The following is a 16,205-nucleotide window of genomic DNA, read 5'->3' as shown; positions in this document are numbered from 1 at the left end:
TAATAATAATAGAAATAAAGTACACAATAAGTGTAATACGCTTGAATCATCCCAAAATCACCCCCACCCCCCTGGGGTCTCTGGAAAAACTGTCTCCTGTAAAACCAGTCCCTGGTGCCAAAAAGGTTGGGTACCACTGTGGTAGAGGGTTGTGGAGGTGGAGGTATAGACAGGTGGCAGATTCTGGATATAATTTGAAGTTAATAGGACTTCCTGAAAAAACATGTGAGAGAAACCCTAAAGTGTTTGGCCTGAACAACTGGAATAATTGTTATTCAGGCCATGAAGTTGCCACGAACTAAGATGGAGAAGTCTACAGAAGAGGTTAGGGGCACTGGTGGGGAGGAAGATCAGGAGTTCACTTAGGTTGGGATGGTGATAAGTAGGCAACTGGATACCTGAGTCTGGAGTTTGGAAGGTAGGTTGAGGTGGAAATATAAATGTGGGAGGTGTCAATACACAGATGATACTTAAAGCCAGAGGACACTGGAGAAGGCCAGCAAAGAAGTGAATGTAGGCAGAAAAGAGAGGCGAACCAAGGCTGACTCTTCCCACAGGAAGAATTTATGATTACAATGAGCAATACCAACAGTAAATAAGTAATCTTTGTATTCTTCCTTTGTAACCTTTCTTAAAGGATGTGTAATAATAGTATCTATTTTTAAATCGCTATCCATTATTCAAGAGTCTGAATTCACTACCAATAAATTATTTAAATATAGTTAAACTATTTTCAAAGTTTTGAGAAACCTAAAACAAAAATAAATTTTCTGTTGAAATTCAGAGACACACTTTAGGAATCAAGTTAGGTTTTTTTTGCTGTTTTTTTTTGTTTGAGACAGGGTCTCACTCTGTCGCCCAGGCTGTAGGCTGGAATGCAGTAGTGCACTCTCAGCTCACTGCAACCTCTCCACCGACCAAGCTCAAGCGATTCTCCCATCTCAACCTCTTGAGTAGAACCACAGGCGTGTGCCACCACGCCCAGCTAATTTTTGTATTTTTTGTAGAGATGGGTTTCACTGTGTTGCCCAAGCTGGTCTTGGAACTCCTGAGCTCAAGCAGCCTGCCTGCCTCGGCCTCCCAAAGTGCTGAGATTACAGGTATGAGCCACCGCAGCTGGCTGAATTATTTTTTAAATGAAAGGAAAAATGTGTAACACAAAATACTAATTCTTACCTGCAAGGATTAGTAGTAAAAACTGAAAATGGTACCCTTTGTCTGAATTCATTAGTGATGCTTTCAGCAAGTGGTGGCCTATAAAAACAATTTATGTGATATAGTTTATCTTTTTAAATTTTACAACATTTTCTACACTGTTGCAAAAATTTGAACAAAACTTACCTTGGTAAGATGGAACCAAATCCAGGATCCTCTGGACCAGGTACAAACACAAAACGACTACTGTAGCAAAATTCAACACAATTCATTTCAAAATATTATTGTAACACTATCCAATAGCTTAAAAACAAGTAATTCCCTTTGTTTTCACTTTAAAATTAAAAAATGTTTAAATTTCATGCATTATAATAAATGAACTATTAAGTCTCCAGACCAACACTGTCTAGTAATGTGATGATAGAAAAGTTCTATATCCGCACTATCCAATTGAACACTTGAATTGTGGCTAGCATAGCTGATGGACTGAATTTTATATTTTATTTAACTTCAATTAAACTTAAATTTAAAGAGACATGTGGCCAGTGACTTTCATATGGGAGAGTGAAGCTCTAGACTCTTTTTTTTTTTTTTTTTTTTTGAGATGGAGTCTGGCCCAGGCTGGAGTGTAGTGGGCGGATCTCAGCTCACTGCAAGCTCCGCCTCCCGGGTTCACGCCATTCTCCTGCCTCAGCCTCCCGAGTAGCTGGGACTACAGGCGCCCGCCACCTCGCCCGGCTAGTTTTTTTGTATTTTTTAGTAGAGACGGGGTTTCACCGTGTTCGCCAGGATGGTCTCGATCTCCTGACCTCGTGATCCGCCCGTCTCGGCCTCCCAAAGTGCTGGGATTACAGGCTTGAGCCACCGCGCCCGGCCGAAGCTCTAGACTCTTAAGAGTAATGTCACAAAGAAATTCCAAGTATGGCTGAAATTACCTCTATCCCTTTCAATACTTTTCATTATAAACCTCTAGTACAATGTGAGGATAACTTTATCTCTTAGCTCTTTTAATTTTCTCAACTTTATCTTTCTTCCTTAGTTTTGTAATAATTATTGCTGATATGATATAACAAAATTCATTTTTTGTTTTTTTTTAAGCAAAATGGTGAAAAAGATATACAGTGGTGAGATCATTACCTTTGGTGAATATCTGGGTATTCACATATTATATCTGCCAAAGTTTTTAGGGAATCTAAAATTTTAAAAAGGTATTGAATTAAATTTGCATATAATGCCATAAAAATTATATTTGATTAGACACAATTCTGTATATTCTTAATTAAAATATTATGGATAATTCCTTATTACTTTAGTTTATATGACTATAGAAACACTTCTTATTAAATAGACCCTTAATACCTTTCAAAGCTTGAACTTGATTTTTTCCATATGGTGCAGATGAAAAATTACCACACAGAATAAAGCAGGTTGGAGGTGCTGGTGAATAACCTAAAGAATAAAAGAGTAATGAACAATACTTTTCTAGTCTACAAATCAAGTTAAAAACCTTTAACCATGAGTTTTTAATAATAAAAATTTATTTTAATTAAAATAACATTTTAATAACTTATTAAAATAATACTAATAACCGTACTCATTTATTGGGCACTTACTATAGGCCAGGCCTGCACTGGCTTAATTACTCCTTAGAATGTCCATATAATCTGAGACTTAGGTTAAGTAACATGCCCAAGGTAATAGGCTCACACTTAAACCCAGTTTGTTTTTGTTTTTGTTTAGAGATGGGGTCTCACTATGTTGGCCAGCTGGTCTTGAACTTCAGGACTAATTCTTATTTATCATGACTATAAACACACACACACACAGGTTTTGTTCTTAATGTAAAAATTTAAGTCTTTAAAATGAAATCTAATTTAAATTATCTCATTAACTCAGTATTTTTTTTTAAATAGAATACTCAAAAAGATAAATATAATACTCAAAAAGTTTTAAGACATGAACCCTCATAAGAGTTCAAGAAAGAAGAAAAAAAATAAGACCTACCAGCAAACATTATGCGAAGTTTTTCCAATACTTCCACCTGGTCCAACCAAACATCAGATAAAAACACAAACATAGCATCTTTATTCTCTTCTTGTAGTTGTTTTAGTTTTGCAGAAGTCTTTACAGATGTATTAGAAGGACCTCCAAAAAAATTAATATTTCCATAGTATGCCCTAGATAATTATAACATAATTATCTTCTATATACTACTAGAGATATTTTTCTAATAATTTTATACATTTAGCTTCTTTTTATCTAATGAAGTTATTTTCCAGTGTAAATAGGTGAAAATGTACTCTTTGTAATACTTTAAAAGTACAAAGGTTATCTAAATATTCTAAAATAAGACAAGCAATATGGAAGCAGTAAATAAAATAATAGGCTATATCTGTGTCTTAAAACTGACTAAAGCAAACATTAAAATAACAATTTCCTATGTCGCTGAAAGAGAAATGAGTACACCATTTGAACAATACCTAATAGAAACCTCAAAATATGTGCTAACCATCTGCCCAAGTAATTCCACTTCTGGAATGGTTAATCCTAAGGAATTAAGGATATATACAGAGACTAGCCTATATCCAAGAACTGTGAAAAAAATTATTCAACGGTTCCTTCAAAGCTTGGTTTTATTCAACGCTCACCAAGCAAGGGTCAGTAGGAAAGTGGGTAATCTACACACTCCCAGCCTCCACCACTCTTGCCCACTCTACACTGACAGCTTGCAGTTCCCAGCTTAAATGCAAATACCCCAGAGGCCTCCTCTGAGGATCCCAAAAGAGGTTAGATTTTCCCATTATACACTCTCATAGGAACCTGCGCTTCTCCTTTGCAGATCTTATCAAATTTGTAATCAGGCCAGGGTGGCTCACACCTGTAATCCCAGCACTTTGGGAGGCCGAGGTGGGGGGATTGCTTGAGGTCAGGAGTTCAAAACCAGCCTGACCAACATGGTGAACTCCACCCAGTCTCTACTAAAAATATGAAAATTAACCAGGTGTCGTGGCAGGCACCTATAATCCCAGCTACTTGGGCGGCTGAGGCAGGAGGATCGCTTGAACCTAGGAGACGGAGGTTGTAGTGAGCCAAGATCGTGCCACTGCACTCCAGCTTGGGCGACAAAGCAAGATTTAGTCTCAAAAAAAAAAAAAAAAAAAAATTGTAATTGGCCAATTGTAATTGGGCATTCTTTCATGTCTGTCTCCCCCACCTAGTGGCAAAAAGTATGTGCTCAAAACATATTTCCTAAATGTCACAAATCATGCTATAAAACAATATTTCACAGTAATAGAAAATGTTGATAGCATATTATTAGATGAAAAACATGTACAAAGCAAGGTACAGTATGTATCCATTTATAGTGCCAAAAAAAGGGAATATAGACCTCTGCATTCATGCATAAAAAGAAACTCTCTAGATACACATACATACCCTGTTATAGTTGATTTCCTTTTTTTTTTTTTTTTTTTTTTTTTTTAAAAGACGGAGTCTCACTGTCTCCCAGGCTGGAGTGCAGTGGTGCATGGTGCGATCTCAGCTCACTGCAACCTTCGTCTCCCAGGTTCAAGCAATTCTCCTGCCTTAGTCTCCCAAGTAGCTGAGATTACAGGCACGTGCCACCACGTCCAGCCAATTTTGTATTTTTAGTACAGATGGGGTTTCACTATGTTGGCCAGGCTGGTCTTGAACTCCTGACCCCAAATGATTCGCCCTCCTCAGCCTCCCAAAGTGCTGGGATTACAGGCATGAGCCACCATGCCCAGCCAGTTGATTCTTGTTATTAGTGATAGTTATGTTCTATAAAATCTCCACAATGAATTGGCAAACACTGAACCACTGCTCCATGGGAAAATTTGTACATATATATACGTGGATTGATTATAGTCTTAAGTCCTAAAACCAGTTTATCCTGGTAGATTCTAATTTACAAATGAGAAAAGTTTAGTGACTTGTCTCAGGTTGCTCCAAAAACAAGTGCCAGAGCTGAGATTCAAATGCCCCCTCTCCACTCACAACTGGCCCCAGGGCCAGAGCTTCTTGCACTACCCTGTACTGCTCCCTGCAGTCTCTGTCCTCTGGTCATCTCTTTTTTTTTTTTTTCTTTTTGAGATGAGTCTCGCTCTGTCACCCAGGCTGGAGTGCAATGGCGTGATCTTGGCTCACTGCAAACTCCGCCTCCTGGGTTCATGCCATTCTCCTGCCCCAGCCCCAGCCTCCTGAGTAGCTGGACTACAGGCGTCCGCCACCACCCCCACTAATTTTTTTTTCTTTTTTTAGTAGAGACGGGGTTTCATCGTGTTAGCCAGGATGGTCTCGATCTCCTGATCTAGTGATCCGCCCGCCTTGGCCTCCCAAAGTGCTGGGATTACAGGCGTGAGCCACCGCGCCTGGCCCCTCTGGTCATCTCTTAATGAAGCTGAAACAAGAGGGCAGTGTGGCCTTGTTCGACTTCAGCTGGGAACATGCATGCCAGGTGACTCAAAATTTTTTGCTGTTCTGCTGAGCATAAATGACTAAAGCACCTTTAGTATTGGCTTTAGGAGGTACAAAAACATTTTAGCACAAATCTGTAAATAATGAGGATCTACTATATATGGACAGTCATGCACAGCATAACAACATTTTGGCAATTACGGACTGCATATATGAGTGGTTTCATAGAATGACAATGGAACTGAAAAGCTCTTATGGCCTAGTGACATCTTAGCTGTCAAAATGTCCTAGTGCCATACATTACTGTGTTTGTAGAAACCCTGGTGTATACAACCTACTGAGCTGCCAGTTGCAGGAAAGTAGAGCACATACAATAATGTACAATATGTAGCACTTGGTAACAATAATAAATGACTATGTTACTAGTAAATATGTAAACATTTACTGTACTTTTAATCATTATTTTAGAGTGTACTCCTTCTACTTTTTTTTTTTTTTTTGAGTTAACTGTAAAACAGCCTCAGGCAGGTCCTTCAGGAGGTCTTTCAAGAAGAACGCATTGTTACTACAGATGGCAGCTCCATGAATTATTGCCCCTGAAGACCCTCCAGTGGAAAAGATGTGGAGGTGAAAGATAGTGATACTGATGACTAACTGTGTATAGGCATAGGTTAATACATTTGTCTTAGTTTTTAACAAAAAACATTTTTAGAAAATATAAAGATGGAAAAAAGTGGCTGAGCACAGTGGCTCATGCATGTAATCACAGCACTTTGGGAGGCTGAGACAGGAGGACTGCTTGAGGCCAAGAGTTCGAGACCAGCCTGAGTAACATAGTGAGACCCTCCCCCACTAATCCCTACACAAAAATTTTTTTTAATTAGCAGTCCTAGCTACTTGGGAAGCTGAGGCAGGAGGAACACTTATGTCCAGGAATTTGAGGTTGCAGTGAGCTATAATCCAGCCTGAAGAGAGGAGTAAGATTCTGTCAGTAAGTCAATTAATCAATGAAAGAAAAAAGCTTACAAAATCAGGATATAAAGAAACAATTTTTGTGCAGCTGTACAATGTGTTTGTTTTAAGCTGTTTATTACAAAAGAATCAAGAAGTTTAAAGTTTTTTAAAGTTTCTAAAGTAAGAATGTTATAGTAAACTACAGTTAATTTCATTAAAAAATTTTTCTTCTGAGACAGGGTCTTGCTTTGTCACTCTGGCTGGAGTACAGTGGCACAATCATAATTGACAGCAGCCCTGAACTCCTGGGCTCGAGCAATGCTGCCACTTCAGCTCACCAAGTAGCTAGGACTACAGGCACACACTGCCACACCCAGCCAATTTTGTTGCTGTTGTTGTTGTTGTTGGTAGAGATGAGGTTTTGTTATGCTGTCTAGGCTGGTCGCAAACTCCTGGCCTTAAGGGATATTCACTTCATCCTCCCAAAGTGCTAGGATTGATTACAGGTGTGAGCCACTGTGCCCAGCCTAGGTTAATTTCTTACTGAAGAAAGAGAACCTTTTTTGGCCGGGCGCAGTGGCTCACGCCTGTAATCCCAGCACTTTGGGAGGCCGAGGCGGGCAGATCACGAGGTAGGAGATCGAGACCATCCTGGCTAACACGGTGAAACCCCGTCTCTACTAAAAATACAAAAAATTAGCCGGGCGTGGTGGCGGGCGCCGGTAGTCCCAGCTACTCAGGAGGCCGAGGCAGGAGAATGACGTGAACCTGGGAGGCGGAGCTTGCAGTGAGCCGAGATCACGCCACTGCACTCCAACCTGGGCGACAGAGCGAGACTCCGTCTCAAAAAAAAAACTCTTTTTAAATAAATTTAGTGTAGCCTCAGTGTACAGTGTTAATAGCCTACAGTAGTGTACAGTAATGTCCTAGGCCTTCAGATTCACTCACTACTCACTTACTAACTCACCCAGAGCAACTTCCAGTCCTGCAAGTTCCATTCATGGTAAGTGCTCTATATAGGTGTACCAATTTTATCTTTTACACCATAGTTTTACTTTATCTTTTCTACAATCTAGATAGACAAATACTTATCATTGTGTTACAGTTGCCTATAGTATTCAATACAGCAACATGTCATACAGGTTTGTAGCATAGAAGCAACAGGCTGTACCATACAGCCTTGGTGTGCAGTGGGCTATATCATCTAGGTTTGTGTAAGTACACTGTGATGTTTGCACAATGCCATAATCACCTAACAACACATTTCTCACGATGTATCCCTGTTATGTAATACACAACTGTATATACATATAAAATGTAATGTTAACAGTGTTTTCTCTGTTTAGTAAAATTACAGGTGATTTTCCTTTCCTTTTGTGTGCCTTTATATATTTTCTAATTTTTTTTTTTTGCAATCATGAACTACATTATTAATGAGAAAAAAAACTTTTTTTTTTTAAAGACCCAACTACTTTTCCAATGCAGCATACCAGCTTGAGTCAGAAACCTTGGGATCAAAGCACATCTCTAACACTAAAAAGTTTGGGCCAGGCGCAGTGGCTCATCCCTATAATCCCAGCCTCCCTCTGGAAGGCTGAGGCAGGTGGATCGCCTGAAGTCGGGAGTTCAAGACCAGCCTGACTAACATGGCAAAACTCCGTCTCTACTAAAAATACAAAATTAGCTGAGTGAGGTGGCACATGCCTCTAATCCCAGCTACTTGGGAGGCTGAGGCAGGAGAATCGTTTGAAACTGGGAGGTAGAGGTTGTGGTGAGCTGAGATGGTGCCATTGCACTCCAGCCTGGACAACAAGAGTGAAACTACATCTTAAAAAAAAGTTTGTGACCGTGGACAAATTACCCAACCTTTCTTTTTTGGGGGGTAGAGGGACAAAGTCTCAGTGTGTCGCCCAGGCTGGAGTGCAGTGGCAGGATCTCGGCTCACTGCAGCCTCCACCTCCAAAGTTCAAGCGATTGTCCCGCCCAAGTAGCTGGGACTATAAGCACATGCCAGCACACCTGGCTAATTTTTGTATTTTTAATAGAGACAGGGTTTACCGTGTTGCCCAGGCTAGTCCTGAACTCCACAGCTCAAGCAATCCACCCACCTCAGCCTCCCAAATCAACACTTCTTAACCTAACTCTTCAAATGCAAAAAAACTAAACTCATGTCTACTGCACAGGTTTACTAGAAGGAATAAAAGTGATAATGTACAGAAAGCAGATAGGGCACAGTACTTAGTACACTGTAAGCCCTTAGACATGGTAACTGATATTGTTCCCACCAAGTGGACCAACTGGCATTTTCAAAGGTACAGTAATAATTTTGCAGTTGCTAGAGGAATGCAGTAAGTAGATGCAATTATATGATGATTTCAGTTAAGCATATACCCAAACATAAACCAGAGCATCACAGAAACACCTATTAAGCTAAATATTGAGAAATTAAACTTCAGAAAAGCCTTACTCACATCTTCCATTAAAAAAAATTATTTGCATTAACTACACAATGGTAGGGAGGGTATTAAGTCAGTGTAAATCTCTTTAGGATAGGACCATACTGTAGACCTATTTGCACTTATTTCTAAAACAGTATTTTCACATAAAAAAACTCAGTAAAATATTAGTTGTTGAGTTGTCTACCACCAGATTTAGTGCCCTGAATTTTGTATTTTGAAGGTATTTTAAGAGAAAAGTAATTTATAATCCTAACAAGAATAAAATGATTATTTCATTTTAATGTACTTTATTACACCTCATTACCAGTCCTGTGGTTTACTAAGCATATACTGAACAGCTGGATGTAGAGAAAATGGTATAATTTAAGTGGAAAATTATTTGAAACATTATAATAATGATCTCTTGGCTAAAGAGAAATAAATGGTAAACTGACAGCCAGCCAACTCAAATATACCTCTCATTCCAAAGTAGTAATTTTGAAGCTTGTACAAAACAAAAACACCACAGCACTTGAGGTTCCAAGATGGCCGAATAGGAACAGCTCCAGTCTACAGCTCCAAGCGTGAGCGATGCACAAGACAGGTGATTTCTGGATTTCCAACTGAGGAACTCGGTTCATCTCACTGGGGCTTGTCAGACAATGGGTGCAGCCCATGGAGTGTGAGCCGAAGTGGGGTGGGGCAGCCCATGGAGTGTGAGCCGAAGTGGGGTGGGGCATCGACTCATCAGACTAACAGCGGATCTCTCAGCAGAAACCCTACAAGCCAGAAGAGAGTGGGGGCCAATACTCAACATTCTTAAAGAAAAGAATTTTCAACCCAGAATTTCATATCCAGCCAAACTAAGCTTCATAAGTGAAGGAGAAATAAAATCCTTTACAAACAAACAAATGCTGAGATTTTGTCACTACCAGGCCTGCCTTACAAGAGCTCCTGAAGGAAGCACTAAACATGGAAAGGAACAACCAGTACCAACCACTGCAAAAACATACCAAATTGTAAAGACCTTCGATGCTAGGAAGAAACTGCATCAACTAATGAGCAAAATAACCAGCTAACATCATAAGGACAGGATGAAATTCACACATAACAATATTAACCTTAAATGTAAATGGGCTAAATGCTTGAATTAAAAGACACAGACTGGCAAACTGATGAGTCAAGACCCATCAGTGTGCTGTATTCAGGAGACCCATCTCATGTGCAGAGACACACACAGGCTCAAAATAAAGGGGTGGAGGAAGATCTACCAAGCAAATGGAAAACAAAAAAAAGCAGGGGTTGCAATCCTAGTCTCTGATAAAACAGACTTTAAACGAACAAAGATCAAAAGAGACAAAGAAGGCCATTACATAATGGTAAAGGGATCAATTCAACAAGAAGAGCTAACTATCCTAAGTATTTATGCATCCAATACAGGAGCACCCACATTCATAAAGCAAGTCCTTAGAGACCTACAGAGACTTAGACTCCCACACAATAATAATGGGAGATTTTAACACCCCACTGTCAACATTAGACAGATCAATGAGACAGAAAGTTAACAAGGATACCCAGGAATTGAACTCAGCTCTGCACCAAGCAGACCTAATAGACATCTACAGAACTCTCCACCCCAAATCCACAGAATATACATTATTCTCAGCACCACATCGCACTTATTCCAAAATTGACCACATAGTTGGAAGTAAAGCCCTCCTCACCAAATGTAAAAGAATAGAAATTATAACAAACTGTCTCTCAGACTACAGGGCAATTAAACTAGAACTCAGGATTAAGAAACTCACTCAAAACCACTCAACTACATGGAAACTGAACAATCTGCTCCTGAATGACTACTGGGTACGTAACAAAATGAAGGCAGAAATAAAGATGTTCTTTAAAACCAATGAGAACAAAGATACAACATACCAAAATATCTGGGACACATTTAAAGCAGTGTGTAGCGGGAAATTTATAGCACTAAATGCCCACAAGAGAAAGCAGGAAAGATCTAAAATTGACACCCTAACATCACAATTAAAAGAACTAGAGAAGCAAGAACAAACACATTCAAAAGTTAGCAGAAGGCAAGAAATAACTAAGATCAGAGCAGAACTGAAGGAGATAGAGACACAAAAAACCCTTCAAAAAAATCATTGAATCCAGGAGCTGGTTTTTTGAAAAGATCAACAAAATTGATAGACTGCTAGCAAGACTAATACAGAAGAGAGAAGAATCAAATAGACGCACTAAAAAATGATAAAGGGGATATCACCACCGACCCCACAGAAATACAAACTACCATCAGAGAATACTATAAATACCTCTACGCAAATAAACTAGAAAATCTAGAAGAAATGGATATATTCCTGGACACATACAGCCTCCCAAGACTAAACCAGGAAGAAGTTGAATCCCTGAATAGACCAATAACAGGCTCTGAAATTGAAGCAATAATTAATAACCTACCAACCAAAAAAAGTCCAGGACCAGACGGATTCACAGCCGAATTCTACCAGAGGTATAAAGAGGGGCTGGTACCATTCCTTCTGAAACTACTGAATCAACAGAAACAAAAGGAATCCTCCCTGACTCATTTTATGAGGCCAGCATCATCCTGATACCAAAGCCTGGCAAAGACACAACAAAAAAAGAGAATTTCAGGCCAATATTCCTGATGAACATTGACGCAAAAATCCTCAATAAAATACTGGCAAACCGAATCCAGCAGCACATCAGAAAGCTTATTCACCATGATCAAGTGGGCTTGATCCCTGGGATGTAAGGCTGGTTCAACATATGCAAATCAATGAACATAATCCATCATTTAAACAGAACCAAATACAAAAACCACATGATTATCTCAATAGATGCAGAAAAGGCCTTCGACAAAATTCAACAGCCTTCATGCTAAAAACTCTCAATAAACTAGGTATTGATGGGACGTATCTCAAAATAATAAGAGCTATTTATGACAGACCTACAGCCCATATCATACTGAATGGGCAAAAACTGGAAGCATTCCCTTTGAAAACTGGCACAAGACAGGGATGCCCTATCTCACCACTCCTATTCAACATAGTGTTGGAAGTTCTGGCCAGGGCAATCAGGCAGGATAAAGAAATAAAGGGTATTCAATTAGGAAAAGAGGAAGTCAAATTGTCCCTGTTTGTAGATGACATGATTATATATTTAGAAAACCCCACTGTCCCAGCCTAAAATCTCCTTAAGCTGATAAGCAACTTCAGTAAAGTCTCAGGATACAAAATCAATGTGCAAAAATCACACGCATTCCTATACACCAATAACAGACAAACGAGAGCCAAATCATGCGTGAACTCCCATTCACAACTGCTTCAAAGAGAATAAAATATCTAGAAATCCAACTTATGTGGGATGTGAAGGACCTCTTCAAGGAGAACTACAAATCACTGCTCAACAAAATAAAAGAGGACACAAACAAATGGAAGAACATTCCATGCTCATGGATAGAAAGAATCAATATCGTGAAAATGGCCATACTGCCCAAGATAATTTATAGATTCAGTGCCATCCCCATCAAGCTACCAATGACTTTCTTCACAGAATTGGAAAAAACTAAAGTTCATATGGAACCAAAAAAGAGCCTGCATTGCCAAGACAATTCTAAGCCAAAAGAAGAAAGCTAGAAGCATCATGCTACCTGACTTCAAATTATACTACAAGGCTACAGTAACCAAAACAGCATGGTACTGGTATCAAAACAGAGATATAGACCAATGGAACAGAACAAAGCCCTCAGCAATAATACCACACATTTACAACCAGCTGGTCTTTGACAAACCTGACAAAAACAAGAAATGGGGAAAGGATTCCCTATTTAATAAATGGTGCTGGGAAAACTGGCTAGCTGTATGTAGAAAGCTGAAACTGGATCCCTTCCTTACACTTTATACAACAATTAATTCAAGATGGATTAAAGACTTAAATGTTAGACTTAAAACCATAAAAACCCTAGAAGAAAACCTAGGCAATACCATTCAGGACATAGGCATGGGCAAGGACTTCATGACTAAAACACCAAAAGCAATGGCAACAAAAGCCAAAATTGACAAATGGGATCTAATTACACTAAAGAGCTTCTGCACAGCAAAAGAAACTACCATTCAAGTGAACAGGCAACCTACAGAATGGGAGAAAATGTTTACAATCTACCCATCTGACAAAGGGCTAATATCCAGAATCTACAAAGAACTTAAACAAATTACAAGAAAAAAATCAAAGAACTCCATCAAAAAGTGGGCGAAGGATATGAACAGACGCTTCTCAAAAGAAGATATTTATGTAGCCAACAGACACATGAAAAAATGCTCATCGTCACTGGCTATCAGAGAAATGCAAATCAAAACCACAATGAGATACCATCTCACACCAGTTAGAATGGCAATCATTAAAAACTCAGGAAACAACAGGTGCTGGAGAGGATGTGGAAAAATAGGAACACTTTTACACTGTTAATGGGACTGTAAACTAGTTCAACCATTATGGAAGACAGTGTGGCGATTCCTCAAGGATCTAGAAGTAGAAATACCATTAGACCCAGCCATCCCATTACTGGGTATATATCCAAAGGATTATAAATCATGCTGCTATAAAGACACATGCACACGTATGTTTATTGCAGCACTATTCACAATAGCAAAGACTTGGAACCAACCCAAATGTCCATCAATGATAGGCTGGATTAAGAAAATGTGGCACATATACGCCATGGAATACTATGTAGCCATAAAAAAGGATGAGTTCATGTCCTTTTTGGGGACATGGATGAAGCTGGAAACCATAATTCTCAGCAAACTATCGCAAGGACAGAAAACCAAACACCGCATGTTCTCACTCATAGGTGGGAATTGAACAATGAGAACACTTGGACCCAGGGTGGGGAACATCATACACTGGGGCCTGTTGTGGGGTGGGGGGCTAGGGGAGGGATAGCATTAGGAGATATACCTAATGTAAATGACAAGTTAATGGGTGCAGCACACCAACATGGCACATGTATACATATGTAACAAACCTGCACATTGTGCACATGTACACTAGACCTTAAAGTATAATAATAATTTTAAAAAAACAAAAAACACACACAACAATGGGAATTTTGCTCTAAACATATTCCAAAGGAAACTTACCATATTGGAAAAAGCCACAAACTGCACCAAAAGCACTCACCAAAAGCTCGAGGTGAGCTTGGCTTGATTAGGGCTTGTGTTCTCCTTAGCAAGATCAGTACCTTTCCCTCAGTCACTTCAACAGGAAGAGTAGATGCTCTGCAAAGGCTGCCCTGCCAGTAAACTCCCAGCCAGAAAATGTTGCCTTTGCACCCTGAATTTATACAGGCATACTAAAACTAAAATCTTTGTTGTTGTTGTTGTTGAGATGGAGTCTCGCTCTGTTGCCAGGCTGGAGTGCAGTGGCGCGATCTCAGCTCACTGCAACCTCTGCCTCCTGATAAAACTAAAATCTTAATCCTTATGCTTCCTTTTGATATCATCACCATCATACAGAATCTCATGATTAGAAGTCAACTACTTTAATTCCCCCAGAAGTGGCAAATTCGAATGCTTACAGGCTCCAAGAAGATAACACCAAATAGCAAAGCAGCAGTCCACTGACAGTAACTAGGGCAGACATACCTGCCCTGCCCAAAGTGGGCAACCACTGCAGTTTAGTTTTTGCCATGTGAAAATTCAGGCACTGTATTGCCAGATCCTACTGTTAAAAGAGAACTCCGAAACCTAGACCTTTATGAGAAATCTTCTAATTTTTATACAACGGAAACTAACTCAAAATGTTTTTAAACACCTCAAAGTGGGGAGAAGGAAAGAAAGGTCTATAGACTACTTTCAACCCATGAGCCACCAAGTACAACTTTTATACTATCATACAGCCTCTGCCCAAATAACTCAAGTGACAGGGAGCTCAGTTCCTCTAAGAGAAGGCCATTTTGGAATAGCTCTAGTATTATGATGCTTTTACTTATATTAAGGAGCTATAAGCTACCTCACATAACTTTCATTCATTAGAATATAAAAGTGAGAATTTTATATTAACATGGAATTATATTCTTCTAAGTGTTATTCTATCTCTCTTATCTCCCTTGAACCTCTCCTCAACCCCAAAGATAAATAAAACAGATAGACTGGAAATCTTTCCCAGTTAAAGCTGAAGTACAAAGACGGTATTGCAACTAATCTTTGGCCAATCTGTGAGTTTTCACATTACATATAAAATCCAGTCTTCTAATTCTCATTTTCCATTGCTCTTTCCATTCTGACACAAAGCCTGACACCTTGTAGTAACTGAGATATGATGTACTATCTTACATTCACTCCTGCCAGCATTACCAAATTCCCGTAGAGTATAAACCAAACATTTTAATACCTAGTAGTGCTAGAGGGCTCAGTGGGTGGAAATCCAAAGGCATTGACATGAAACACTTGATCTTCAAACCAACCTGAAAAAAAGTAACATCACTTTCATTTGTCTAATCCTCTGTGTTTGAAAGGACAAAATTATGTTACAACAAAGCAGTAATGTCAGGCTAGTCTTATGCCCTGTGAACTAATTACAGAGGTTGCCAGACTCAACTTTAGATCCACAGAGTCTCAACTTATAAAGTTCATAAAATAGAAATAGATTCATAACTTTTCGCTTTTCAGTTTGGCAGTACGTGTTGAAATACATATTAGGAAATGTTTCATTTTATGGCCCTATATAAAATTAAGTGTTTTTTTCAACTTTATTGAGATATCATTCACATACTATACAATTCACCCTTTAAAAGTATATAATTCAGGGCCGGGCGCAGTGGCTCATGCCTGTAATCCCAGCACTTTGGGAGGCTGAGGTGGGCGGATCACAAGAAACCATCCTGGCTAACATGGTGAAACCTCGTCTCTACTAAAAATACAAAAATAAAAAAAAAATTAAACAGGTGTAGTGGCAGGCAACTGTAGTCCCAGCTACTAGGGAGGCCAAGGCAGGAGAATGGCGTGAACCCAGGAGGTGGAGCTTGCAGTGAGCCGAGATTGTGCCATTGCACTTCAGCCTGGGCGACAGAGTGAGACTCCGTCTCAAAAAAAAAAACAAAAAAAAAAGTGCATAATTCAGGTCGGGCATGGCTCATGCCTGTAATCCCAACACTTTGGGAGGCCAAGACAGGTGGATTGCCTGAGC

General features: G+C 39.4%; 1 protein-coding gene across 5 annotated transcripts in view; it reads right to left on the bottom strand.

The window, feature by feature from the left end:
- The window catches only part of POLE2 (DNA polymerase epsilon 2, accessory subunit), a 51,525-nt gene that overhangs the window by 10,286 nt on the left and 25,034 nt on the right, over positions 1 to 16,205 (bottom strand). For all 5 annotated transcript variants that reach the window (XM_050796908.1, XM_050796906.1, XM_050796909.1 and 2 more), the window contains 6 exons: positions 15,411 to 15,483; positions 3,160 to 3,332; positions 2,515 to 2,604; positions 2,293 to 2,347; positions 1,342 to 1,401; positions 1,177 to 1,254 (listed from right to left, as the gene is read on the bottom strand). In XM_050796908.1, the coding sequence (XP_050652865.1) occupies positions 1,177 to 1,254; positions 1,342 to 1,401; positions 2,293 to 2,347; positions 2,515 to 2,604; positions 3,160 to 3,332; positions 15,411 to 15,483 (529 nt within the window). The remainder of the gene's footprint in view (positions 1 to 1,176; positions 1,255 to 1,341; positions 1,402 to 2,292; positions 2,348 to 2,514; positions 2,605 to 3,159; positions 3,333 to 15,410; positions 15,484 to 16,205) is intronic.

The sequence above is a fragment of the Macaca thibetana genome, chromosome 7 (genome assembly GCF_024542745.1).
Source record: "Macaca thibetana thibetana isolate TM-01 chromosome 7, ASM2454274v1, whole genome shotgun sequence".
Lineage (NCBI taxonomy): Eukaryota > Metazoa > Chordata > Mammalia > Primates > Cercopithecidae > Macaca > Macaca thibetana.
Note: the sequence above shows the minus strand (reverse complement) of the source record. Positions and strands in the feature narration are given on the sequence as shown.